The sequence below is a fragment of the Aspergillus oryzae genome, chromosome 6 (assembly GCF_000184455.2).
Source record: "Aspergillus oryzae RIB40 DNA, chromosome 6".
NCBI lineage: Eukaryota > Fungi > Ascomycota > Eurotiomycetes > Eurotiales > Aspergillaceae > Aspergillus > Aspergillus oryzae.
The window spans coordinates 3,610,763-3,637,271 of NC_036440.1; the positions used below are offsets into that span (position 1 = coordinate 3,610,763).

Here is a 26,509-nt window from a genome sequence, read left to right on the forward strand (position 1 = left end):
CGGGATATCAGTAAGAGGATTAAAAGGGCTGGGAGCCATAGAGCTTACAGCAGAGCCGCCGTAGTTGAGTAATTCAAAAATTCAATCTCACCGGCTCCTCGTGCAGCTAATTGTACGATATCGTCGGCGAGCAATTCAGGATCAATACTAGCATCTGGGAGCCTGATTGTTGACAATGAATCTTCCGCACCAACACTTTGCGAAGAAAAGGACAGCATCCACCTACCAGTATCTATATCTTGGTCTTCTAGCAACTCCCGGATTTGTAAAAGTGCCAATATCCTCCTGGGGATCTGTGCGTGGCAAGGCCTCCGCGAGGGTGCCAAGCAAAATGCAAAGCCCCAGGATTATGATTGCATCTAATCGCAATTTAATGCCGATCTGAATGAAGAAAGGTGGGAAGTAGCTACTCACTGTGGGGAAAATCAGCAACGCAATCCGCGATATGATGCGAGGATCTATAGACAAGCCCTCCTCACGTTTAAGCTAAGTGTTAATCTGAGGAAGAGAGTGCAGTGCCAGCTCCACAATCGCTGATAGATACCCCGAGATTGCCTATAAGATGCTACGTGCTCTCAAAGTCTGCATATACCCTAATCTATGAAGAGGAATAATTTTATGAATTCAACTGATTGCCGGATTACGAGAAACCTCACCTGCTGAGGCTCTTACTCGGTATATAACGCAGGACCCCGGTTGTGGGTATTCATTGGTCAGTGTCTTTACACCCATGTCCGGGGGGGGGGAAAGGCGGACTTTGCGGAGTCCGGGGTATGTAGAGTCAAGTATGGGGCAGTATGGAGCCGGGCACAAACTAGTTAGTGGTTGCAGATCAGCTAGATCCTACTTCCGAGGCCCGAACCCGCGATTTTGCCGGGTGGTTCTACCTGCCGCACCTGGTGGCCCAGAGTTTCGGACTTCAGCAGAACTAAGTCAGTGTAAAGGATACGAGTAGGGCAGGCATCATCGGAGAGGCTCTACAACAGATAACAGCGGAACCATAGTCGCAGGGGCAAGTCAGATTGTTTGGGCTGCACGAACCCTGACTCACATTCTAAGTTATTCCACGTTGAATACCACATTATATTCATCCCGTATAACACGCTGTATTGTCTGCTCTCTATTATTCATTAATTCGAGAAAGAGCACAGTTAAGTAACCTAACCAGCTCGCCATCATGGAAATTGGTAAAGCTATCTATAATATACTCATACGCTGAATAGTAAATAATATATCTAGCTTACAGGATCCATAAACAAGAATAATAATCCTTTCGGGTAGTGATATCTCCCACCACAGGTTGGTGTTCCTGTACTAGATAAAAGATCTGAAAGTAATACTTTAGTAAAGATCTTTGCTATTATCTATGTAAAATGTCAAGATTAAAGTCTAATATAAAAACTAGTAAAGTGCCCTGCCGCCGAGGGCTTATTTAAGCTACTGAAGTCTATATCCAATTGGCCGACGTACAATTATTAACGCTATTTTTCCCATTTTGAGTAATGCCTTGCAAACTCGAGTCATTGAAAGAAACGCGTGGCCCAAGATACCGTATTCTTTAACACTACACGCAAAGCCTTGCCGTTTTAGGCATGGCTGTACTCCACATATAGCTTATGTTTAACAAGCTTTCATTCAGTAGTATAATCAAAGCTTACATACAAATGCACATATTTGCAAATATGTGATATAATTTCAAAGTGTGAATGATGTGCCAGGTCAGGCAAGGAGTGGGCTACGTTTGGAACCACCGACGCTCAGCTCGCATAAACCTGGATGCAGTCAATGCAAAGCGATGGTTTATAAACAGAATGTGGCTGAAGATGAATCACCGCGTGTCCTATACTAGGACTGAGCGGAGGGGAATGCAAGAAAAAAAAAATTTTAACTAAATAAAAGTAACGCAGGCATTAATAACAAGAAAAAAAAAAAAAAAAAAAAAAAAAAAAAAAAAAAACCCCGCTGGAAATTCAAACAAGCAAAAAAGATGTGGAGAAGAAGGGAGATAAGATAGTACGGAGTAGCATTCTCACTCCTACCCATTTACAGATAATGACAAATTTTGTATTATCCCTGTCCATTAACTAAATCTGCTGACCAATTAGTACACACATCAATGCCTTTGGGGTTGATTGTGGTTAATGGAGTAAATAGTACTAATGGAACGGTAGTTCCGCGTTCTGATTTCCGTTTTCGTCCAGGTTCTAGTAAGACAGCAAACATTTTTTGCGTCATTGGAAGATAACCATGGGTAATGGAATAATTCCTAGGGATATCTGCCAATTAGTGGTATTTGGTGAACTCAGCTATCGCAAATTGGGCTGCATACACGAGAATAAGCAAAAGGGTCACTGCGAAAGATCGATCCACACAGTTAAACTTATTCGCCAGGGTAGGAATCCAGGAAAGCCGAGAAAGATGATTATGCGTGACACTACTCTTATCATTTGATTGCTGTCGTACCAGGTAGGTCCCTGTACCGGTAAGCTGTAGTGGTGGTTGTGGCTGGCCAGCATATCAAACTTACTGGAATCACATAAGTGTGCATCTGGACTGGTCCTAATCAAAAGAAAACAAAAACTGAGGCTTGGAATAGAATGAGGATCTAATGAAAGTTTCTTCATTTTTCAAATACTGGAGACTCACGGTCATTACAGAGAGCCAGAGACCATGATAATAAGATCAGTGGGGCATTATTATTGAAGGTGTAGTTCATTAGATGCAAGCAATTCTCCTATCTTACATACGCCTAGAGTTCCCATGGTGGAGCTGCTACGAGGTGTCAGCCGTAACAGTAGGATGACCACAGAAGCCAGATAGTCGTACTTCGCAATTTAAATGGTGGCAGGGCGTCCTCTAATCATCAGGCCTAGAGACCTGGTATATATCACGTCAGCGTCCACGCTGTCCCATAGAGTGGATAAACCACCCCGCTGAAAGAATAGGTGGGGGAACCTCTTGATTCATGACACCGACTGCACATGCGTTGTTTGGCTAAGACAATAGCTCTAGCCCAGAATCCCTATGGGCAATAACGTTCAATGTCGCCATTGTCGCTCATTCAACTATCTAGCCAACACAACAACTTTCCGAGATCCGCCGCCCTACAACGTCGCTCCAGGTAAGCTTCATTTCCACCCCCTGCTGATAACAGATTTGAATGAGATGCTAATGCTCGTCAGTAGTCTGAATGCAGCAGAGTCACTGGGAATAGGGCTTGGCATAGCAGGCGCCATTCTGCTGATATGCTGCGTCTGTTGGATGAATTTCGTGGTACCGAGACTGGCGCAACAGGTGGAGCGGGGGAGAAGTCGTTCCAGGCGCCCTTCTGTGTCACTGTCTGCGCCTTCTCCAGGCCCTCAATTTCCGCGGCGTCCCCAACCTGTTGTTGGTGTTAGATCTACAGAGCCCAATGTGCCAGTAGTGGGGCTAAGAGAGGAGTAGGTGTAGGTATGAAACCTACATACATAGTAGCATCATATTAATAGTTTAGAATATTTATGATCCTATTGAACTTCGATGAAGTGGCCAGTCTTTCAGGCAGCGTAATCAGTCACATAACGTATGTATCAGAGATAATCATAGCGATCGAAACGAAAAGCCATACAGAACACGAGCCTGCCATGCTTAATCTGTGTAATCAACGCGCGCATACTGCGAGGTGCCTAGATTTTACGTCAGGATTCTGCCTTCGGTAAGCCCATAGTCCGGCCAGGTAGACTCACCATGAAATACTGCTCGGAAAACAATCTCATTTGCAAAAACCAGTTGCATCGTGAAATCTAACACTTGGTAATATCCCTGCCCATCTAACCTGCGACGTGGTGGAGGGGCATTTCTCCGTGGCTCTTGTAGATCAATGATCATGTCTCCCACCTTGTAGCATTCTAATCAACTCAATCAGTCGTTCTCGTCAGAATATGAGGTATAAGCCATACCTCGAGTGCACACTTTGGGTGGTCTCTCCCCTTCGCGGGAAGGGCTCCACGCCCACAGGTCTATTGGCAGTTTTGCTTCTCCCGATGGATCACAGTAAGCCACCAAAAGGAATTCCAGAGGATGGTCAACAGACACTTCGTCGCCCTGTTTCAGGTGAAATTAGTCTGTCTTCGACGGAGCTAGGAAGACAATTGTAAATTATGAGAAACATACTGCCTCGACGAACCATTGCATGGCCTTGTGAGATCGTTCACCAGTGACGGGATGGGGTACGCTAAGGAATCAACGTTCTGCTTCCCCATGCCCAGATAAGCTCGCCGATGGGATGACTTACACTGGGTATCCACAATCGGGATTGTATTTCAGATGGACCTCTTGACCGTAACACCGCGTTAGCTTTCTCGCCGTAACGGTCTTATTGCTCATTCCCCAGCAAAGAGCCCCTAGGGCCACCGATGCCCACCTAAGGTACTATCAGTAAACGTAACGCCGGTGATGTATATCTAGATATGTACTTACGCGTCAGGAGGCTGCGTTACTTGAGTTAGCTGCTGAAATTCGTCCCTCACTTTCTTGTATATGTAACGATTTTGGCCAAATCCACCGACTAACAGAATTCCCGCTAATCGAGGACGTTGACTCCTCCGACCGAGAAGGGTTGTGAGTTGCTCGCGAATCAGACTGAGTACCCTAGTAATAGTAGGCTTAAACATCTCAATGACGTCTCGTCCGGTGATGATCAGACAGTTTTCTTCTGTGCCATGTATTTGAGCGCCGTACAACTCGGGTGGAACTGTTAAGAGTCAGTCAGCCGGTCTGCGCAGCGGGGTCCTAGGTTGGAAAGCAATACGCCAAATGTCCCACCTAGCGTTCCGATCTCCAGTAAACTGTTGTTTTATCTATTGTCTTCAGTAATGGTCAGAACATGGGTTGAATTCAAGCATACATCAAGTTCAAAGCTTTGGCGCGTCTATTGACTTTGTTAGTGCTCTGCCGAGTATACTGATGGCTTGAACCTTACACGTTGCAGCCATTTCTCTAGCGATTCAGTTCTACGGCCGCTGTAGTATCTCCCCAGCCTATCCTCTAAAAAGGCTTCAAATGCGCGGTTCAGGAAGATTGACCCGCACGCTTCGCCAGTCCCAGGGATGCTTTCGACCAACTCCAAAGGGTCTATTCTCTTGACGCAATAGGTGATTAAGTCCACTGTCCCTCCACCGGCGTCGCAGATGATGTAGTGATCTCCCGGTCGTACTGAGCCTACCATGTGCCCTTGTTTAAGGGTATACACCGCCGCAGCCTGTGGTTCTGCAATTAGTTCAATATTGGCGTGTTGGCCCAAAGCTCTCCTGGCGCACTGCTTTGTGGCATTCTTTGCTTGGTCGGTCCAAATCGCCGGGACAGTCAAAATGAATCTTTTGGGGGCTCTCCTAGCGAAATCTGGCAACGGAGTCAGTTGGCCCAAAACGGCTATTTATGGCAGACTCACCCGGAATCCGGTGTCTCATGTGCTCTAGACTGGCTCTGTAAATAGCCTTGAGGTAATCCGTACAAAGAGCCTTAGCGTCGCGGTTTACTTCATATTCTCCGACGACTGCACCCGTAGTAGTTCTATGGGTCCTCCCGAAAGAGCGAGTAGATTCTGTAGCGGATCGGAGTGCCTCAAGCTTGGATCTGGCATCCGGATCCAGCTCCCTTTATAGTAACCTCTACATCAGTATGTTCTTTTGAGGAAGTCATCAAGCTTTCCACTTACAGTTTGAAATATTTTATGGCCCTAATCTCTCCTTGGGCCTGAAATCCCCATAGTATTGTGTTCTGGTTGTCGTCGTAAACTATCTCGCTAAAGGGAAGTACTTAGATATAGTCTGTATTCCTACTGGATTCCTTCGGGTACTGACGTTGGTGTCTTTTCGCTTGTCCCAACTCTTGGCGGCCAGTGAGTTACAAGATTCTAATGTCAACATTAGCAAGATACCTTCGTCCGCCTTCTTATACTGACCTGTATACCGGGCAAACGATCTTCAGCCGCATGTATGTACCCAATTCCCGAGTACGTGGTGCCAAAGTCTATCGCAATCTAAGTAATATCGACGAAATAAGCCGGTATCTCTCACTTTGATACATTCATTTTGAGTATACTCACGATAAGAGTGTCATTGACTCCCGCCATCTCTATCTGCCGCGCCTGGTGGCACAAAGTTTCGGGCTTCACCAGAACTGAGTCAGTGTAAAAGATAGGAGTGAATTGTCGCTACATTTGGATATTGTAGCATCATAAACGGACAAGCATCTTACGATAGTTTAGCTGGCTTAAAAAGGCATGTGTTCTACATGAGGCTCCGCAGTCGTCAGCCCCGCAGCTGGTTTCGAGAAGCCTCGCGTTGACTCTAGGATGCATCTTCTTTGCAATCCTCGTTCCGTTGTACATTATCCTGCATGGTAGATTCGTTACACTTGTTAGGTTGTTATGTTGTTGGTCTCCGAGCATTTCCATGTCCATCGTAACACAGACTTCGTGTCGCGGATACAAACCTTGCCTACCTATTTATATTGACAAATAGTAGAGGATGGAACACGCCATAGCAAAGACAAGTCCGAAAGCAATCCAGCTTAAAGCCAATCGGCTCATCCTGTCTTACAACACGAAGTAATTCCGAATCGTGGAAATGGGCTCAGCTGACCACTACCAGGAAACGCGCTGAGTGGCCGGCTTCTTGAGACAGCAACGCTACATATGCAGCCAAATCCAGGATATCCCTGCATTGTCTCTCTTAATAGGGGAATATGAGTTACGTGTAGCCCAGTTATCGGCAGCTGCCAACTCAACAAGCACAGGAAGCCGTTCGGGAGCATCGAATGCCCCTGCGAATTCTTTCCGTACGTTGACGCAGGTTTTCCCAGCGTAAACATATTATCGGTGCGGGCTTGAACGTTCATTGATTTGATATACTGATGTCATCTAAACCTGCCAGCAGACAGTGTAACCTTATGGCTGCAGGGTTTAGGGCGCTATGAAGCGCCTTCCAAACGCCTGCAGTGGCCTAAATTGCTTCCGGACATCTGGGACGACTAAGATGACCAGTCGACTACGTTCACCTACATAATGCGTTATTTGTAAGGTTTTGTGTCACCATCCCCTGAACACTGTTCATCTGATCGCATTCAGATATGTTAACCTGCCGACCACCCTTTGCTTGTACCGTCGGGATGTGTGTCTATCGCACATCCCCGGAGCGCCCGTTTCCCAAATGAACTCAGCGCTGTCTTTCTTTGGGGTCCATCCTCAACGCTCCCATACTAAGGAGGAGAACACAAGCAAACATCATCGTAGGCGCTCTACAATGGACAACAGCGGAAGTATGGTAGCACGGGCAATTACATTCCCTCCGAGCCAAAGTTCGCATCTAAGCGGGGACGGCATTTCTTCAAGCAGCGAACACAGTGACTCGCGGTCATTCAGTCCGAGAAATACCATTCGTCGAAGAAGAGGAAGTTTTGCTGTTAATGAAGTTCCCTCTGCTAGGCGCCTTATCCACGGACAGCACGAAGGGGACGAAGATGAATTGATAATGCTCCGACGTAAGCTTCGCGAGGCTCACACTAAGATTCGGCGACAGGAGATCTTGCTTTTCCGCCTCCAGACGGACCCTTACGCTGATCACCAGTACCCGGACACGGTGATTGATAGGGAATACCAACGATTCATATACAGTGTGCAGCAGACCGCTTGGCGAATGTGCGATATACTAGGATATGATTCTGGGATCCTTTGCGACGCAATCAGCGCCATGAGAAAATTGGAACACAACGTCCATCAGGACGAAAGTAGTGCACTTCAGTTGACTATGCTATTGAGTCTCATAAGATCCTCATCGTATAGCAAAGCGCTGTATCGATCGAGTGTCGCCATGATCGTGTTTCTTTCCTTCGAGCGATGGGCCTTTTCACCACGGAATATCTCAGCCAGCATTTCGCCAGATGAGAATGTGGCATTCAAAAGCATATTTCAATGGTTACTCTCCGACATCAAAATGGATCAGACATCAGATCAAGGTATGACAGGCTTACCTCAGTTTATGTGCGAAATATAACCATATCTCTGAGAATTAGATTCCATGGCTCGGTTAAAGGATGCAGAGGAATGGCGACTCAAAACAGCTCTGCACATAGCGCGTTTCAAGTCTGCCCCTCATGGTAGGGATCTTACGAAACAACGAATCTTGCGTGAACTGTGTCAGCTTTTTGTGACCCGCGATAGTTCCTCTGAAATGCGAAGTGTTCTCTATGGCCTCGTTGACAGTGGTATCAGTTTAGCAAGCTTTTTGCAGGAACAGCAAAGTATTTATTACTTTGTACGATTAAAGGGTCGCTATGATCCTGAGACTATGTTGCCTCACGAGCCTCAGCAGGCGGCAATATCTCTTAATCAAGGCAGTGGCGCTGAAGTGATGGTTTGTATATACCCATCCTTAGTAAAGCTTGTTGCTTCGCCACCGTTTACCTTTAATGTATCCAAAGGCAACGCACTTTGCCGTCCGGCGCCTGATGGAGAAGAGCTTGTCTATGGACCTCCAATGAGAAGACGGACCACATGAGTGATAAAGCTGGTTTTGCAACTCTTCATTCAAACTTCGGGGTCCGAATGAAAGTATTCGCTCTGCCTGGGGGACTGCGTCTGGTTTTGCCCCTCTTAACGTGATGGAAATCCGGAGTGGATCTTAAAATTGTCTCTCTCTTCTTTTTTTCTTCTCTTCCGCTTTCTGTTACTTCCTTGGTCCTTACTCTTCTCTTTCTATTGACCTTTCCTTCCTTTTCAGTTAGTTGTGCGAGCTCTCATCGCATCGTTCCAACTCCGCCTATTCATCCTGACTGTGATCCAGATGGAGATCTTCTTCTGAAGGCACATCTTGTCGATCTACCAGTTTGTAGTCTCATCCGTAGTCTCTCTCGAGATAAGCCCTAGCCGCCCCTTAACCTTAAAAACCAGCCCATCCCTGGCCAACATTAACTCTAGTCATTACTGGGAAGTCTTTTCAAGAGGGTTGTAATATGGTCAAGGATCTGTTTACAATAAGATATAGGAGTATGAGTGTTATGATGTCCAGCTACCGGGCCTTTCTTTGCTTTTTGTGACGAGGCAATCCGAGGGAGGCTGTGCGCATCTCAGCCTCGTTTGTGTTTGCCAGCTGGCACGGCTGATCATCCCCCACTCACAACCAGGATTAACTACCCCGCAATGCCGCCTCGAAGATGAACTCTGGATACGTATCGGGGTAGTACATGGTTGTACCAGTGCACGCTATCTGATTTACGGAAATGGACCCCTTATCGGTGGTCGGTGCAGTCGGGTCGATATTGGGGATCATCGACCTGGCGACCCGAAGCATCAAGACCTTAACTGACTTGCAAGGCCGCTAGACGAGTATCGGTCTCAGAGCAAAAATCCTTATTGGGCAGCTATCAACTCTCAATGCTGCCCTTGGCCAGATCAAACAAGTGCTCGACCTTCTCGGCCCAGGTAACCCTATTGGAGAAGATTCACAAATTTCCCTCGACATCACAACTTCACTAAGCTGCTGCGAGGCAATCATGTCGCTTCTGGACCAGCGCCTGTCTCGGATGCAGCAAGATCATCTCACGATGCGGGATAAAACCGGAATTTTGTGGCACGAGAAAGAAACTACCGATTTTCAATCCCTGCTGAACAATCAAGTTAATGCGTTGAATCTTCTTCTAACCGCGCTTCAGTGGTACGTTGCGACCGCAGAACATTGATTTTATGTCACTAATCCCCATTTAGTAAATCTATTATCGAACAAAGCCTTTTTCTGCAAAGATCCGAGAGTCGGGTCGTGTTCAACCGCATTAAAGATGATACCTCCTCTTTACTCTGGCTAAGGGACTCAGATTCGGAGATGACCAAGAAAAGCACCGTTCCAGAAGACCTGAGCTTGATAGAAACACGATTCGCCTTTGACACGGATCTCTTCAGCTCGAGGGTTTATTGCTCAGCAGCCAGATCCACCATGGTTCACGCCCTCAGAGGGACCACAGTGAAGCCATCGCCTGGGGAGGCTAGTATAATCTCTGACGACAATGCTACAGAGAGAGCGTTTTCAATAATGAGCAATGAAGAAGCCAGCAGCGTCTGGAAACCCACGGAATACAGATCAGGTCATAAACACCCCACCCACAGTATCAATGCAGGGCGAGCATGGAGTCTGAGAGAGGGATTAAGCCGACCTCGCACTGCCCCCAGCTTAGTCTCGGCCATGTTTCCTACCAGGCAGCGCAGCCGGGCTACAAGTCTTCTCAGTGTGAGACAAGCAAAGAGAAGTAGCCAGTGGCTCTCCTCAATAGCTCTGTGGGACTTATGGGGCGGAGAAACATCACCATATCCTTCTGAGGCGACCAGTCCCCTGAGAAACACACCCGTGGTACCAACCTCGCAAAGGGTCCTCCTTCTCGGCTCCTCGAAAAGCGGCAAGTCGACGGCGTTGAATGTGTTAAACCTCCTTGTTGGGGGTCCGTCAGACATTTCTCAACTATTTCAGTCGAAAGTCACTGTCCTCGAGTCACTCAGCAATCATTTGCGACAGCTCCTAGAAGTAGGAGAAGGACGTTACGATACTAGAGATAGTGTTGATGAAGAATACGCAGTTATGCGCGAGACCTCTGATTCTGTCGCTCAGTTACTAGAGTCATTGTATGTGTTACCTGTCAAGCAAGGACAGGGCAGAATGGCCGAGATATGCACGGATATGACAGACATATGGGGGTATGTACAGAAATGTGGTTTCCTGGATGAAGTGAAACTTGAGTGTATAGATGATGGAGCTGAGTAGTACGTGCTTCGGTCCCTCGATCTCTATCACAAAAGTCCTAAGCCAACTGACCAAGCAGCCTCCTAAACTCTCTTGATCGCATCACGGAACCAAATTATATACCCACCTTAGAGGATTCAATGTGGTGTTACACGAAATCGACAGGAATAACCATGGCGCGGTATACTAACGGGCCGTCGGAGGTAATTTTCTGTGATGCCTCCGGGAGTCGTGGGGAAAGAAAGAAATGGGACCGCATATTTGACGGAGCAACAAAGGTCCTATATTTCGTAGACGCAGGATCTTACGACCAGTGCTTAACGGAAGAACATAATGCAAATCGTCTGGCGGAAGAGTTGACGTTGTTCAACAGCGTATGCTCTACTGAAAGACTCAACCATGTTGAGATAGTTCTGTTTATCCATAAAATGGATAAGTTAGAACGCAAGCTGAAGACCATGCCGTTCGACAGTACCGAAATTGAAAACTGGGGGACATTTGGTGGAGATCCCCAGTCGGTTGACGATGTCAAAGATTATCTCTATAACACCTTCTCGGCCATTGCGCAGAAGTCTAGCCGCTCGATCTCTGTCACTTTCACCAGCTTAAGGAGACCTGAAGAGTTTGGTAAGACGATCTTGTCATATGCTTCGTCCGTTGTTAACATGGTTTGATTGTCCGCTGGATCTCTACACACTGCTGAACCAACTCTATTCGGCATTAGGCTATTTACTGGCGCTGGTTCCTCTCATGATATTCCAACCCCACCTTGCTCGCACAGGCTCGGATAATATTCGAATTGCTTCCCCGTGTCCATATATTATTTCTGCAATTACTAGACTATTGAGACCTTGCATATCCATGTATTCTAATCAATCAATAATCGATGAGGATATACAATAGCGACTACCAGGATAATAAGCGTCACCCAACTATGTCCATGTGCCATCCTCCTCCAACATGCCGGTATCAACCCAGGTGCAGAACTACGTCAAAGCCAATAATGGTGTCCACGTTGTTTGTATGACGTCTCAAGACGGGCCAAATTATCCCCTGCATAGTCGTAGCGAGAATAGAGCGGTCGTTCGCCACTTTTTGACAGGGGGCTGCCCTAGCACCTATAATTTGCCGCGTCGGATGTGTTTGCTCAGCGTTGATAAGTGATCAACTCAGCCATCGATCCAAACAAGCCAATTGAATTGCTAGATCGTTTCATTATTGGTTTTTGAGTTTTCCGACGTCGCAATTTACGCCTCACTTTGCTCTTCTTATTCTTTCCTGGCAGTGGCTGGATTTTTATTCATGGATTAGAGTCCAGAGCATTCTACGCCACGCGACTCTCCGTCAAACGTATCTCCTGCCTTCAAACGAAGAAAACGGCCAACGGCGTTTTATATCTATTGTGAACCTCTTTCATTGGCGCAACGTACCTCTACTATCGATTTGTCTACGACAGCAAGTCCGAGGACTGTGGGGTATAATCCATGCGGCCCAAGATGGCCCCAGTCTTGGGCCTCAGCTCCTGTCGGCCATGGAACCTCACCCAACACATTAGAACAAAGCCAGTGATAGTTAGGACGCAAAATATCCTATGCATTAAGCCGTATATTGATAGCAATGCTGCCTTACCAGCTACAATGCGCAACCTCTCTGTCCTCTCGATTAAAACAAACCGCGCGAATACCAATGCTTGTCCTGTTCCAATGATCCTTAAATATACAATTACACAGGGTCTTGCTCTGAAGTCTCCTGCGCGATCGGTCTGTGGCTGTTCTCTGCACAGCTCAGATGACATGTTCTATCAGGCTAGAAAGAGTTAGCTCGGTCTTATTTCGCAGTGTAAACCCAATTTGCAATATTGAGAAATAAATATGACCCCATGGAATTCTCATGGGAATGATAAACAAGAAAAAGCAAAATAAGAGGAGAAGGGTCAGCGGGTGAACTCCACTCATCTTTACTTAGGGTTGGTTTGTGGAGTGGATCCATCCCGACGCCGCTTTTGCTGGCGAGGGAGAAAAAATCGAAACCAAAAAGATTGACCGACGCAGGGGTCGAACCTGCAATCTCTTGATTCGTAGTCAAGCGCCTTGCCATTGGGCCAGCCGGCCTTGTTGTCAAGGAGGTTAGCTTAATGCATATATAGTCCAATAGTACTTTTCTGCCAAAATCAGGAACGAAACTTAGAAGGCTCTGCTTGCACTGGATGAACAGCAGCAATTCTTTCAGGGTACTACCAAAATTTCAAAAAAGACAATTATAACAATGACATGTGTGATTTTGTTCATATACTTCATGAATATACATAGAAAAAGTAATTATTTGCTTTACTTGAGGTTTTTGTTTCACCGGTGTGGGGAGTCATTTAGGGGAGTCTGATTTATATATTTCCATTCCACATCCGCGACCAAACATACAACACAACTACTTGGTACTACTTTTACCATATGCCAGTTACCAAGACTTGTGCTGTCTACTATTACTGCAACTGTACTATTTTTCAACTTCATCTTCAACACATTCCTCCTTCGGTACAGAAATATCACTTGATGCAAGAACTAAGATCTTTGTTTCACGATTTTCTGATCGCAGACTATTCGGTCAATTGTCAACCATCCACCAGGTTGTTCTTCGCCCGCGACGAACATACACTAGCATCCCGATGACGATGAGAGACAAGCATTAAATGCAAGGTTATTCTAACACCTAAATGAAGTAAAGCGCGTGATTGATAAAGAGCCTCACCGTAAGGAACACGGTCGCAACGAGTACCATCGCTCAAGACTCATTGCAACATTGCAAGGCAACTAAAACAGCGGCTGATGACCATGCTTCTCCGCCAACAACTGCGCCGAAGCAGCCACCGCTGCATTACAACCGCTCGAAATCGCGCCCGCGATAACCTTATACGGAGTGATGCAGTCACCCGCCGCAAAGACACCACGCACGCTGGTCTGATGCATCGGTGGTGCGGCATTGATGTCGCCCATGGGCGTAAGCTCCAGACCAAGCTGACTGGCAAGCGGGCCCTTGACAGTAGTGTTAGGGCTATGGACCAGGAAGGTTTCTTCCTTAGTCATGCCGTCCGCGAGCTCTAGGTGAATAGAGGAGCCGGTATGGGTGAGCTTCTTGATCGGGGTATTGTTAACTGTGAAGCGGGTCTTGTCCTTGTCTGTTAGGGTTGAGAAAATCTGAGCACCAAGTTCCTCCGCTCCGTTGGTGTAGATGGTCACTTTTCGGGCGAGCTGAGCGGCTGATTCCGTCTGATGCATTGCCATCGGGACATTCCCGGCAGATTGAATGGCGAGCACGCCAGCTCTATCCGTAGAGCGGTCTTCATATCCTTTGCAGAAGAGGCAGTGGAAACTGGACTGTGTTAGCTAGGATCGCCGATCTTCCAATGAATAATGGGTTGATGATGAGTATACATTCTCTGACCCCACGCTTCTGCGTATCCCGGAATATCAGGGAAGACATTTTCTGAACCAGTAGTAATAATCAATTTTCTTCCTTTCCACACCTTGTCATTGGCATCAACAAGTTGGAAGAGTCCATCACTAGTCTTCTCCGCTGTTTTGAGGTCCACGTCTTCGATCTTAATCGTGTCATAGTGATGGAGAACTTCGTCGCGAGCTTCAGCGCGGAATTGAGCAGGATCTCTGTGGTCCCATGTTGGGATCATGTGCATGTGGGAGATATTCGCATTGCGATAGCTTTTGTTGTCGAATACGACGGCTGTATGAAGTTGGCGGGCCAGTGTGAGGGCAGCGGTGAGACCGGCTGGACCGGCGCCGGCAATCAGGACATCTACCACCGAGTCCATAGTGTTGAGAAATCAAGAGGTATTGGATATGCTTTCTGGGATAATCGTTGGAATTGGGAGTTCAAAGTAAGAAGTGAAATAAGGAGGGGGAGCCGCAGGTCTGTTATGTATGGCAAGTGAGGCAATTAGGCAACGATACCCGTTACACGCAATTTGCAAAGGAGGGGAACGTATGGTAGTGAATGTGTCTTACCCCACCACCTGCACAATGATCATCTTCTGACTGGCTGCCGAGTCGGTGTTACAAGACAACAGGGATTCGATACAGGTAAGGCTCCAAATACAGACAAAGAAACGGAGCGGATGACGGGACGTTGCCCTATTTTAGGTGGTGTCCGTCCTGCAACGTCGCAGAATGCAGATCCAATAAAAATAGAAATGCAACCAACGAGGCGTTTTAGAAAGGCAATTAAATAAACAGAGTAAATAGAAGAAGTTAAAAGTTAATAACACGAGGCACATAGCATCGGTAGCTCTTCATCCTTGCTGCAGGAATGATCATCTGATGCTGGAACGAGTCATGACATATAAAATAACGAAATTATTAGAGGGTTGCACATATATAGTCTAGCTGGAGACATACGCATAAATCTCTGGAGCAGAAACCTGCGAAGAGCATTCCAAGCCTCGTATAGTCAAATCACTCTGGTTCGGTTACTCCTTTCAATGATACTTCGAACTAAGGAACAGTAGGCTGACCTCGACTCATCGATATAGATCTCAAAAGCCCAAAACATGCAGTTCTCTCACTACGTCCTCTATTTAGTTGCAGCCACCGCAATGGCCAATCCAATTCCAATCCCCGAGGCCGAGCCTAATGCAAACCCCGACATGGCCGTCATCGAACCCAAGTATTGTTGCCTGTGATATGGAGGATCAAGATGAGGATGAAATAGGGTACGCGGGGGAAAGCTTAATTTGACATTTGGATGATAACGGATGCCATTATGATCTTATCATGTTATGGAGTATAGGTGTTAAACGATGCTTTTCTCATTTTACTATATACGCAAAAAGCTTCTATGGAAACGGTAGCCAATCATCACTATACCTAAAGTACTCTCGAATCTTGGGTATGTAAGGCGAATCATTGGGACAATATTTGAATCTTTCCAAATTAGAGACACTGTCATCCCCAGGAAAAACATACCGATAGCATGGGTCATGCTTCTTGACAAAGGACTGTATCTGATGCCAGTCGCGGCACATGCGCTTCTGTCCATCTCCGGGCTTGAATCCGGACATATTATTTAAAGGAACATATCGTAGGGTATCATCGGCCGCGCACATGGTCTCCACCCGGATACTGTCTAGACAGTGCAAGATATGAGGATAAGTAACACTCTGAGGACGATTGTACCGGTATTCCTCAATGGAAATGTATAAATTGCGCTAGAGTTCTCAACATGTGAGAATCGGATGAAGCATGCTGAAAGACTTACAATGCAATGGAGAATATGATGTGCATTCAGGATATAGATCCCTTTTGTCACGTCCCACGGGAACGACTGCGACTCGGGCAGTCCCAATGAACTTGCCTCTTGTTTGTCGATTGCGATGATCCCGCTTTCCCATGGGATCTCGTTGTGCCAGAGATCACTGACTTCTCTCTCATTTGAGCCGCTGTACTTGGTATTCCACCACATTGTGTCTTCCTTCGTGAATCCTAGTTTCAATTCTTCCCGTCTGTAACTAGAACCGACCCAGACGGGCTGCTTAGGCGCAGATAATTCATCTCGACTTGATGTCCAGCCAAGAATCAACAGAACATTGAACAATATAGAAAGAAAGAGTAGTCCAAGTAGAAAATGGGGTTTCAACCAAGCCAGAAAGCCCGCTCTTTCTCGTGCCTCCCATGTATTTTGAGTGCCATGTTCTGAAGAAAGCGATTCATATTCCTCTTCTTCTGCGTGTCCCATCTTCGGTTGCTCCAGTATACCGCTGCAATCCTTAGTTTCCAGGCGTGTCTGGATATCAGTAATCGCCCGTCATAGAGAACAAGCTAATGAGAAAGAGATGAGGGCAAGGGCCTACAGGACAACCAAAACAGGTGAAAACGTAGGCCACATTTCTCGTAGTCAGGCCCCCTCTACCCCGCCTCGTCACTCGGTTCCCAGTTATGCAGGTGCTCTAAAATTACGAGGCTGACTGGACATTCTGGACACCAAAGTCAACGCGATAACCCAATTATAACATACACGCGGTAGTCATGCACCATGTCAGCCTCATCCTTGCTTAAAGAAAATATTTCTGACCTCCACACGAGAGGGGAGGGAACATATAAGCGGTTCATTGAAGGCAGCATGAATCCTCATGGAAAGTTTTACAACTCACAAACCCGCAGATCCATTAAGGTCCACCCAATCCACTCACCCAAAGAGGCCCACCATGGAATCTAGTCCACATTGGACGCACCTCTCATTTGCGCTTGCTTCAGCCGGCGAAGTGCTAGCAGCCGGTATAGTCCTCCCCATCGTCTGTCTAGCATGTGTAATGCTTCGTTTCCTCGCTCGAGGAAAGCAAAAGGTTCGCCTTGGACTGGATGACTGGCTGCTCGTGCCCGCAGCGGTATACCCCCCATCCTACGTTGCAGATAAGGCATGCCTCTGACACGTCTCCCATGACTCAGATTATGGTGACTGGAATGGGCATATGCTTCATCTATGGTTAGTACCAGCACCTCACACCCAATATGGTAACCGCTCACGAAGATCTGCAAGGCTACTCCGTTCACGTAATGGGATACCCTACGCCCTACCCCATAAGCGACGATCCCAAAAAGGCATTAGCAAAGTACAACCGCGCCTACGAAACCGAAGCCAAGATTGAATTCTACTTCCAACTCTTCATGATCGCAGCATACGGCTTCATCAAGGCAAGTATCATCCTCTTCTACCGCCGGATCTTTGTCTCGAACACGAAATCCAGATTCGCCATTGTCTCCAACATCTGCCTCGCTGTAACGGTGGTATGGGCCGTGACATTCTTTCTCCTGTTTTTATTCGGCTGCAAGACAAAGATCTACCTCCATTGGGCGCCTATCCAGGAAGTAAGGGAGAAATGTGGAGACCCCCTTGCCGCTGAATCGGCGCTGGTCATTTCGGACCTGATCACTGATTTGGCGATACTGTTATTGCCCTTTCCGAAGGTATGGGTTGATCATGTGACATGATGCTAGTTAGGCTGACGATGACATGCAGATTTGGATGCTTCAAATGTCTGTGAGACGGAAGATTGCCCTGAGTTGTATATTCGGGGTGGGGTTGATGTAACGCTCCCTGTTGGAATTCTAATTGTCATCCACCGCTGATACGGTTTCCACTAGGGCGCTGTCAGCCTCTGTCGTGAGATTGGCCATTTACCTGATCGTCTTTCTGGTTGGGTACGAGGCTGGATATGATCCCGATCGTGAGTCTCCCTTACCTTACCTCGTAGAGGGTTATGTCTAACGGTCTAGAAACCGTCACCACAATGCTCTGGTGGAGCATGATCGAAGTCAGTCTAGGTTTGATCGCCGCGTGCTTACCCACCCTCCGTCCCCTGGTTTACTCCGCACGAGGTTGGCTGCTTCGTGAAGGAAAGAAGGGCTTTTCGGGACGGTGGAGTCGAAAGCTTGGATCCATAGGTGATCGGACATCAGAGGGTGGGACTGGGACGTCGTCGGTGGATGCGAATAAGTCTAGCTCGGTCGTTATCCAGGAGCCGAGGACGATGGTGTAGTGACACGGCCTTGTTCGGGGAGTTTGGGAAATGGGTTTTTTTTTGTTTTATTGGTGCGTTTGCTATACATGTGTTACGACTTGCTTTAGATGCCTCGTATATCTTTGCTCGTACCCCGGATTAATTGTTAGAAATGTGACATGCCCCTCTTCTTTGACCATGACCATGACTGTCGTTTCCTCTGAAGGATAGAATACCAACTTTCACAGAATACGGTGGACAAGACGAACTAAACGAAGATGCCCCTCATAGTCTCACGCGCAAATCTAACCCAAGACTGGGACGAGCTAATAACCAGCTACTGGACCTCGTGGAGCTCTCCCCTCCAAGCCGTTGGGGAATTAACGTTCGCCCACCTTGGGGAAGGCAACGAGGCTGAAGCGACAGCCCTTGCGGATGTGAAAAAGTCCTTACGTCAAGCGGCTGAATCCGACCCGAACATCATCTGGTTGAAATGCTACGATACTGAATCCGGACGGATTGTCGCCGGAGGAATGTACCACATTCATCACAGTAATCCGTACCGCGCGGGTGCACCCAAGGTTGAGGCGAAGTGGTTTCCGGAGGGGAGTGAGATGAGGTTATTGGCTGAGGAGTTTTATGCCCAGTTGTGGGCGTGGAGGGGGAGGTTGATGGGGGATAGACATGTTTGTATGTCTTTTCTTTTGTCTGCCTAGTGTTTGTTATTTTTATTTTTATTTTTCTTTTGTCGATTGACGTCGGTATAGGTGGGAATGCGCTCTGGGCACTGCCCGAGTATCGCTCGCGGGGCGCGACGGAGCTTATTATGGACGAGTTCGTCCGCCATATGGATGCACTGGGCATGGAAGGGTATCTCGAGGCTACGGAGATGGGGTTTGCACTGTATCAACGGTATGGATTTGTGGCTATCGCGCGACCACGAATGAGGTTCTCGGAGCACAAGGAACGGAGTACGCAAGGGAGGAGATTAATACACGAGGTTCAGGCGCATCCCGTCTGGATTATGTGGAGGCCGGCAGGGGGCGAATACAGGGATGGAGAGACGGTGCTCCCATGGGAAGGAAGGCCAAAACGCATCAAGTTGTAGGAATAAAGAAACGAAATTGAGTCTATAACGAATAACAAAGAAATGATCGACAACGAGAGTAAGTCTAGGCCTCGTTAACCCCTGATGTGCAACCGTCTTTTTCCTTTGTCGGCTTGTCTTCTGTCGGCTGTTTTTCTGTTGGCTGTGGCTTGGCTTTTTTCATTGAAATCCATGGTGTGAGACAGGCCCCTAGCACGGATGCACAGCTGAGGGCCATTGGGATGTAGAGCGTCCGTGCAATTGCGGTGCTGTACGCCTCTAGAACGTGTGGCATGTCTTGATCGTCTACGAACTGACTCAGCTGCGTCGCGCCCAGCTTTGTTAGCTTCGCAGGGTCAACACCTGGCGCCAGTGACCGGACGGTGTGCGCAAGGGTGTTTTGGAAGACTCCCTGAGCGACCGCGACGAAGATAGCCGAGCTTAGGTGTTGGACAAGAGTCACTAAGGTCACACCAATCGGGATATCTGCCTCAGATAATACGGTTTGCACGACGTAGCTAGGCTGGCCAAAACCTAGCCCGACACCAATACCGTACAATGCCTGGTACCCAATTAGACACCCGTTAGAGGTGTTGGTGGACAGGGTCGATAATAACCCAGCACCAACGCTCGCCAGGATGGTCCCCAGGATCATTGGTGGGTTGTAATAGCCCACCCCGGAAGTGAGGACTCCAGCGATCACGGAGAATACGACGTAACCAACGATCAGTGGAGTCAGCATGATCCCTGAATCCAGGGCTGATTTGTGTTGTACCGCCTGCACCCACACTGGAATGTAGACGATGGCCACGTAGATCCCTCCCGTGATACACATGGCGTATCCGACGGCATGCCATACCGACGCATGTCTCGAAACGCTGCGGGGGATGGTTTTGGACCCGGGGACAAATATCTGAAGGAGAACAAATGCCACCATGAGGAGTACAGCCACCACCAGCAATGCAATAATCCTTCCACTATTCCAGGGGTACTGGGTACCGCCCCATTGGAGTGCCAGGAGCAAGCAAACGATGCCACCCATCATACTGACCATCCCAAAGATATCAAATTGGCGGACTCGATCCCACAATGACAGTGAGGCGATTGAGGAGTCCACCGGTGTATTCACGAGCAAAAAACATACCAAGATGCTCAAGCCCCCCAGTGGTAGGTTGATGTAGAAGCACCATCTCCATGTAGATCTGTCCGTAAAGGCGCCCCCGATGAAAGGTCCTACGATGGCAGCAACACCAAAGGCAGCGGACATGATACCCAGGTAGGAGGCACGGCGATCGAGCGGGATAATCTTTGTGGTGATCATGATTCCACCGGTAAAAATGCCAGCCGCTCCAGCGCCGGCAATCGCGCGACCAAAAATCATGGCAATGGAGTTAGGCGCCGTAGCACAGACTAGAGAGCCTATTTCAAAAATCCCAATCGCCGAAAGATAGACGATCTTGATTGAAAACAGACTGTAGAGCTTGCCATACGGAATCTGGAATACGCTGAGCATGGTCAGGTATGCGGCAGTCCACCACCCCAGATCATCGATGCTGTGGAACTCGCTCGTTAATGACGGGGTCACTGTCGCGAGGATTGTTTGGTCCTTTAAAAGACGATGTTAACATCTGCAATTTCAGCTGGTGTTACAAAGCTGGACTCCTTACCATCCCAGTCAGGAATACAGCAAGGCATAGCGCAACCATAACCAGGCTGAGGCGAATAGAGGAAAGAACCGAATGATCAGATGAACCCATGGCTGCAAAGGTAGTTGTATTCGGTTTAACTCTACATTGACCTGTGAGAAGGCCGAGAATAGCGTGGGTGGCACCCCTATTTATCCGCTGGCAAGGCTGCCTTTGTCATCCTGTACAGCGTTGAGCCCTACCCCTCGACGGTGGAATTCTCACTGGCGTGCTTTAGCATGGTCTTTTTGCTCTTGCTATTTTCACTCAGGCTTTCAATGGAACCTGTCATGCTTTGGACGGGCCACGCCAAAACTCGATATTCAAGAAGTGGTTCCAGCGGTCGCCCTTAATGTACCTCCGCGTAGCACAACATTTACGAGGCACTTCAAAGGTATACACTTTCACTAACTTCTTCTTCTTCTTCTTCTTCTTCTTCTTTTTTTATTACACGTTTACTGAACTGAAATAGAATCCTTTGTATTAAGACGAATACTTCCTGGGTAGTAACATTAAAATAACGAGGCTATAGTGATTTAATTATTATTTCTAAACTGGTCTCTTATATATAGTAAGGGTAGACAATATGACCTCCAGGCCGCACCGCTAGCCGACCTCTAATGGTATCCGTGGTAGCACTGGTCGGCTTTGTCTTGTTTCTCCTTGGGGTTGCTCTGGGTAGGATTGTGCATATAACCTTTTAGTGCATATAACCTTTTAGATTAATGGATAACTCTCAGTGGGACAGTAGATTAACGAGGACATGCTACTGGCAAACCTTCTACCATTGCATGAGCATGTAAAAGTCTAGCTCGACAACGGAATTCAATTCCAGCTAATTAATGCTGGCTTCTGACAAAAAGGCTGAAGCTCCACGAAGTATCACGGGAGCCTGGCGCTCCTTTGGTGGACGTTCGACTTGAGACCCTCGAAGGGAACTGGCTCTCTTGAAGGTTGTATGCTCGACCTCGAGGTTGAGCCACCAGTACATCCTCCTCTTTTCAGAGTCACTGCTATCCACCTCCTCCTGGTCAAGATCGGCGGCACCCCTCAAACGCAATGCACGAGCAAATGCAAACTGCATATTCAACAGTTCGATGGAGGGCAGAGGATACATGTCTGGATTAACCGTCTCCATCGTGATGATATCCACTGAATACATCTGAACTGCTGTCTCAAAGTCGAACAGCTTGATTCGTCTGCCGACAAAGCCTAGGTTGGATGGAAATAAAGGGCTCTCGAATATCAATACTGTTAAAGCATTTGAAGATGGCTAGTCAGATAAATATGGTCTTTAAGACTTTCCGATCATCTCATAGTTCAATGGCCTGTAAGACGAATCTCGCCTTGGTCCATACGCATGCGAACTCCAAGAAAGACATAATACGTTCCGAGTGGCTTCAGTGCCTTGGGAGCCCGTAACTACGTCTTTGAATTTTGGTTACCTTGTCTGGTGTTCATTAGCAGGATAGCCTAGTCCAGAAGCTTTGCTGCTCTGTCCGAGATATACTTCCCATACTGAATGTGAATAGCATCACCTTAGAGCTCGAGGTAAGTCTATCTACCACCTCCACTGATCGAGTCATTGTGGTTAGCGGTATGTAGATTAGTTCGTAAGCATTTGCCTAGACCATCCTTGTCTTTCTCTGAGTCGCTGTCCCACTCCTCCGGGTCATATCGACATACCGTCCTGCTGACTAGGTTGCAGCCTCGTTGAACTGGGTTTGAATATCGCTAATAGAACCACCAAACTCACTCAGTTCGTCCTGGGTGGCGCCACCGAGCAACGGGATGGTGAAAGTCCAAGGTTTGTAAACGATCAATGCGATCGCGTAGGAGTTGGCGTCGATACGGTTCTTTTAGCATAACATCGTATGTTCACCAATTGAGATCCTTAGTTAGACCCTGCTCGTCAAGTCCTCCTAAGACTCAACGCTTAATCGACTCTGGTTGAGTAGAAATCGACGACCTTGTTAGTATCTCCTATGAACCGCAAACTTCCCACTTCTAGATTGAAAGAGCCCGCTGACAGTGAGTCTCCGGTGTTCATATTCACCAACCAGGGACGGCTTCTTGCTAACTGCTCCTCGACAAACGCATAGTAACCTTCGTGTACAATGTTCCAAGATTGTCCATATGCAGTAGACACTAGTGGAGCACCCCTCGGTAATCTATTCAAACGTATGCCTGGCACCGCGCAACCCCAATGTTCGCCTTAGAAACCGTTGGATGTCCAAGACGTCGAAACATGGCAGAGGATATTCATCGGGATCAGCTATTGTGATCGTTATGATTTCCCCTGAATATGTTTGCTTTTCCGTTTCACAGTTGCAAAGTTTGATCCTTTTCCCAGTGTGACCGAGATTTGATAGGAGAGAGGGTGTCGCTTTCGGATCTATCGCATTCATGTCTTGTGAAAGAATAGGGAATCAGTCCGCTGCTGCTTTCCCAGCAGCACATTATTTGCGTCCTCCAACTGTCGCTTAAGTGTGGCCATTTCACCGTCCCTCTTGCCATTTAAGACATTGAGTACCTCCTTTGCTTCTTTCCAAATCGTACCGTTGAGCTTCTTGAGTTTTTTTCAGGGCATCCAGAAAAACCGCACAGGTCAGGACTTTGCTGTCGACTGACATTTGGACTGGCTTGAGGGCAAAGCGAGCTTTACCCCATAACCCATGGGCATCTCTTGGTAGGCAGAGAACATCCTGCAAAACCTCGGTGCCATCCGGGCCCATCACAGTACTCTTCCACTTGGCAATCCTGTCTGGGTGCCTGAAGGACTCTATGAGTACAAAATTGTTCCTGTGTATTCTTTGGTTTGCCCATCATGCTATAGGAATAGATGTGAGCCACTTGGACAGGCACAGAAAATTCCAAAGTGTTTCTGTGTCCTCTGGACATACAGTGACCCGTTTACCTTTTCTATCATGTGCGGGTTCCATAAATTGCGTAGACAAAACCAAAAGCTCTGCTGGTCGGGATTTTGCCCGCCATATTACATGGCTAAATATGGACTATCTCTATTGGATCATCTTTCTTGGTCAGTACACAACACTGATCGCGTTCGACGCATTATTGCTGGCCTTGCTTCTAGGTATATCGTGATGGGCAATGGATACAAACTGATCATCGTCTTGATTGTTTCCGATCGCTTTCTCTTTAATGTTTTATCGGTGTCCGTATTGGGCGTACGGCTGGCCCCTTGGCATGTATTAGTATATGTGTCAGAAGATGGAAGAGTATAATACTTACACTAGAGTAAAGTCTGACGAGTGGGATGTGTCAGTTCTGTTAGTGTAATTACAACTAGTCTTGTTTTCATATACCAGAGACTCTCCAGTTGCTCTGTATCTGACAACTATAACAGAGCATGTCCATGTGGCAGTGTCTACAAGCAGAGCCACTATACCGATATCTTTGATCATTTCAAATCGCCGTACTTCCGTTATCTGAGGTGCAAAACCCTGGATAGGATCGATGGTGGTGCTTTCCCAAGCCATCTCAAGGCTGCTCCTGTCACGGTACTTTGCTCAGGATGATGATGATGATGATGATGGCGATGATGGTGAGAGTGGACTGTGCAATACACCAGGTGCCTACAGAACCGAGCTTAGAGGCTACGAGGGTACTTGGATATTGAATGAAGGAGCAAGCAGAAGATATGTGAATCAGGCAATCAGTGCAGGCTCTACGTGGGTGAAGTGATGCAGACGATAGCGGGAAAGCCGTGGAAACTTCAATTTTATCATAGCAGTTCTAATAGCTAGGTTGAATAGACCAAATATTCCACCCGGTGATATTCATATCCACAAAACCACAAGAAGATTCCCGACAATCAGTGACACAGGCCACCATTGCGCCCATTCATTGGCAGAACCTCTCCAATTCACCAATAAGAATTCGTTCGTTGCGAGGAATAAACCGCAATCCGTATTCCCTCGGCATTCTAACAAGACTCGTGAGATTGGAAATGTGAGGTAGAGCTCGCGATACGCGAGCAAAGACCCAGCGCACATGCGGTATCCAAGGCCAAACGTACACAGGGGATGACTAGGATGTTCAAGCCACCGTTCCGGACGATAATTCTCAGGATCGCTCCATAATGCATAAGTGGCTACTTGTCAACTTCGATGCAAGGTATGTTGACCTCCTGAAGTGGTGACATGTGAATCAATGTGCTAACTTCTTCACAGTTGTTGTTTTGTGCGCAATAGAAAAGATCTTGCAGAAGCACTCGAGGTGAATCCTTCCTATCTGCGCAACAATGTTTCCAATACCGGCACCGTGGTGGATCACCGCAACTGGCAGATACCACTAGGGCGTCGGCTTCGCTCCCTGAAAGTATGGTTTGTTCTACGTACTTTTGGCTTAAGTGGGTTGAGAGCACACATTCACAACGGAATTCAGGTAGGGATTGAATTTGCCGAACTGTTGCGTAGCCGACTCGACCTGTCTGATATTATTATCCAGCCAGCATTTGCTCTGACGGTCTTCCGCCTCTTGCCAACTAGTCAGTCATCAGAACTAGATTCCAAGGCTAGAAAGGTCTACGAAACCATACACCAACAGGGTGACTTTTTCTTGACATCGGCAGTGGTGGACCATGTCTATGCTATACGTGTAGTCAATGCCAACCAGGCAGCTCATGTGGAACATGTTACAAAGGTTTTCGAGTTGTTGGTGACGTTAGCAGAAAGCTTTACTATGTCCGAATAGATAGCCTCTTAAATCTGATGGATACATGGATACGCTTCAGTCGATCTGGCCGTTCAATGTTCAAGAGAGAAATCTATGTTGTAACAGGATATCCTTACGCCAGTTTAGTAGTGATACGAATATCAATCAATGGAAAGAGAACGCCTTTTATACGCCATGATATAGCTACCCTCCTAAGCACGGTCTATGTGATAGATTAGACATGTGTTTCATGATCTTTGAATCTTCCAGTCCACTGCCTTGTAAAGAACGCACAAGGTAGACCAGCTAAGAACTTTAGCCTTCAACTATGATGAACAAGTGGCTTACAAACTCCTCGGCAGTCAACCTCCACATCCCGACATCTGAGTTTCCCCCCACAGTCTTGGCTGCGCTACTAGTCAGACTCTACCCTATCCCCGGATATCTCGAATGTACCCCGCAAATTGCAATAAGTCTTCATCTATATCGGGATATGAATCTAGCGCACCAGCCAATCCGGTGGGCGATATTTGAGTAATGCACTCCTGTTTTCAGTTGCCGACCTGTTTCAATAGCCGTCGAGTGTGCCAGGATGCTATTTAAACAATGTGAATATTTTGCTATGGTCAGTCAGTTTCTGATGCATTATCTCAGAGACAACTGCGAATGTAGACTCCATCCACCATGCAGTTCTCAAGAACTTTGGGATTCCTCTCCTTTCTTTCGCTTGCCTTGTCTGTTCCAACGGACACCCATACTCATCATCTTCGCGATGATCTGGCTAGAGGAG

General features: G+C 47.3%; 8 protein-coding genes and 1 non-coding gene across 9 annotated transcripts; 5 read left to right on the plus strand and 4 right to left on the minus strand.

The window, feature by feature from the left end:
- Positions 1 to 10,156: 10,156 nt before the first annotated feature.
- On the plus strand, positions 10,157 to 11,440 carry AO090038000017 (guanine nucleotide-binding protein subunit alpha; the record flags this gene model as incomplete). Its single annotated transcript, XM_023238475.1, has 4 exons — positions 10,157 to 10,259; positions 10,350 to 10,438; positions 10,497 to 10,786; positions 10,846 to 11,440. 4 exons carry the CDS (start codon positions 10,157 to 10,159, stop codon positions 11,438 to 11,440), a joined length of 1,077 nt encoding a protein of 358 aa, XP_023092965.1.
- A 1,365-nt stretch (positions 11,441 to 12,805) lies between these two features.
- AO090038t00001 lies at positions 12,806 to 12,877 on the minus strand. The gene has a single exon. It is a non-coding gene; the product is annotated as a tRNA-Arg (tRNA).
- Positions 12,878 to 13,573: 696 nt separating this feature from the next.
- Positions 13,574 to 14,589, minus strand: AO090038000016 (NAD(P)/FAD-dependent oxidoreductase; the record flags this gene model as incomplete). Its single annotated transcript, XM_023238476.1, has 2 exons — positions 13,574 to 14,084; positions 14,195 to 14,589. 2 exons carry the CDS (start codon positions 14,587 to 14,589, stop codon positions 13,574 to 13,576), a joined length of 906 nt encoding a protein of 301 aa, XP_023092964.1.
- A 1,273-nt stretch (positions 14,590 to 15,862) lies between these two features.
- Positions 15,863 to 16,508, minus strand: AO090038000015 (uncharacterized protein; the record flags this gene model as incomplete). Its single annotated transcript, XM_023238478.1, has 2 exons — positions 15,863 to 15,895; positions 16,032 to 16,508. 2 exons carry the CDS (start codon positions 16,506 to 16,508, stop codon positions 15,863 to 15,865), a joined length of 510 nt encoding a protein of 169 aa, XP_023092963.1.
- An 818-nt stretch (positions 16,509 to 17,326) lies between these two features.
- On the plus strand, positions 17,327 to 17,861 carry AO090038000014 (uncharacterized protein; the record flags this gene model as incomplete). Its single annotated transcript, XM_023238479.1, has 2 exons — positions 17,327 to 17,737; positions 17,772 to 17,861. 2 exons carry the CDS (start codon positions 17,327 to 17,329, stop codon positions 17,859 to 17,861), a joined length of 501 nt encoding a protein of 166 aa, XP_023092962.1.
- Positions 17,862 to 18,548: 687 nt separating this feature from the next.
- On the plus strand, positions 18,549 to 19,378 carry AO090038000013 (uncharacterized protein; the record flags this gene model as incomplete). Its single annotated transcript, XM_001824954.1, has 2 exons — positions 18,549 to 18,960; positions 19,038 to 19,378. 2 exons carry the CDS (start codon positions 18,549 to 18,551, stop codon positions 19,376 to 19,378), a joined length of 753 nt encoding a protein of 250 aa, XP_001825006.1.
- A 64-nt stretch (positions 19,379 to 19,442) lies between these two features.
- AO090038000012 (MDR family MFS transporter) lies at positions 19,443 to 21,114 on the minus strand (the record flags this gene model as incomplete). Its single annotated transcript, XM_023238480.1, has 2 exons — positions 19,443 to 20,963; positions 21,025 to 21,114. 2 exons carry the CDS (start codon positions 21,112 to 21,114, stop codon positions 19,443 to 19,445), a joined length of 1,611 nt encoding a protein of 536 aa, XP_023092961.1.
- Positions 21,115 to 23,717: 2,603 nt separating this feature from the next.
- AO090038000011 (uncharacterized protein) lies at positions 23,718 to 24,747 on the plus strand (the record flags this gene model as incomplete). The annotated part of the gene is made up of 3 exons (XM_023238481.1): positions 23,718 to 23,731; positions 24,009 to 24,082; positions 24,515 to 24,747. The coding sequence occupies 3 exons, from the start codon at positions 23,718 to 23,720 to the stop codon at positions 24,745 to 24,747; spliced, it is 321 nt and encodes a 106-aa protein (XP_023092960.1).
- Positions 24,748 to 25,144: 397 nt separating this feature from the next.
- Positions 25,145 to 25,758, plus strand: AO090038000010 (uncharacterized protein; the record flags this gene model as incomplete). Its single annotated transcript, XM_023238482.1, has 3 exons — positions 25,145 to 25,179; positions 25,236 to 25,388; positions 25,416 to 25,758. The coding sequence occupies 3 exons, from the start codon at positions 25,145 to 25,147 to the stop codon at positions 25,756 to 25,758; spliced, it is 531 nt and encodes a 176-aa protein (XP_023092959.1).
- Between the last annotated feature and the right edge of the window lie 751 nt (positions 25,759 to 26,509).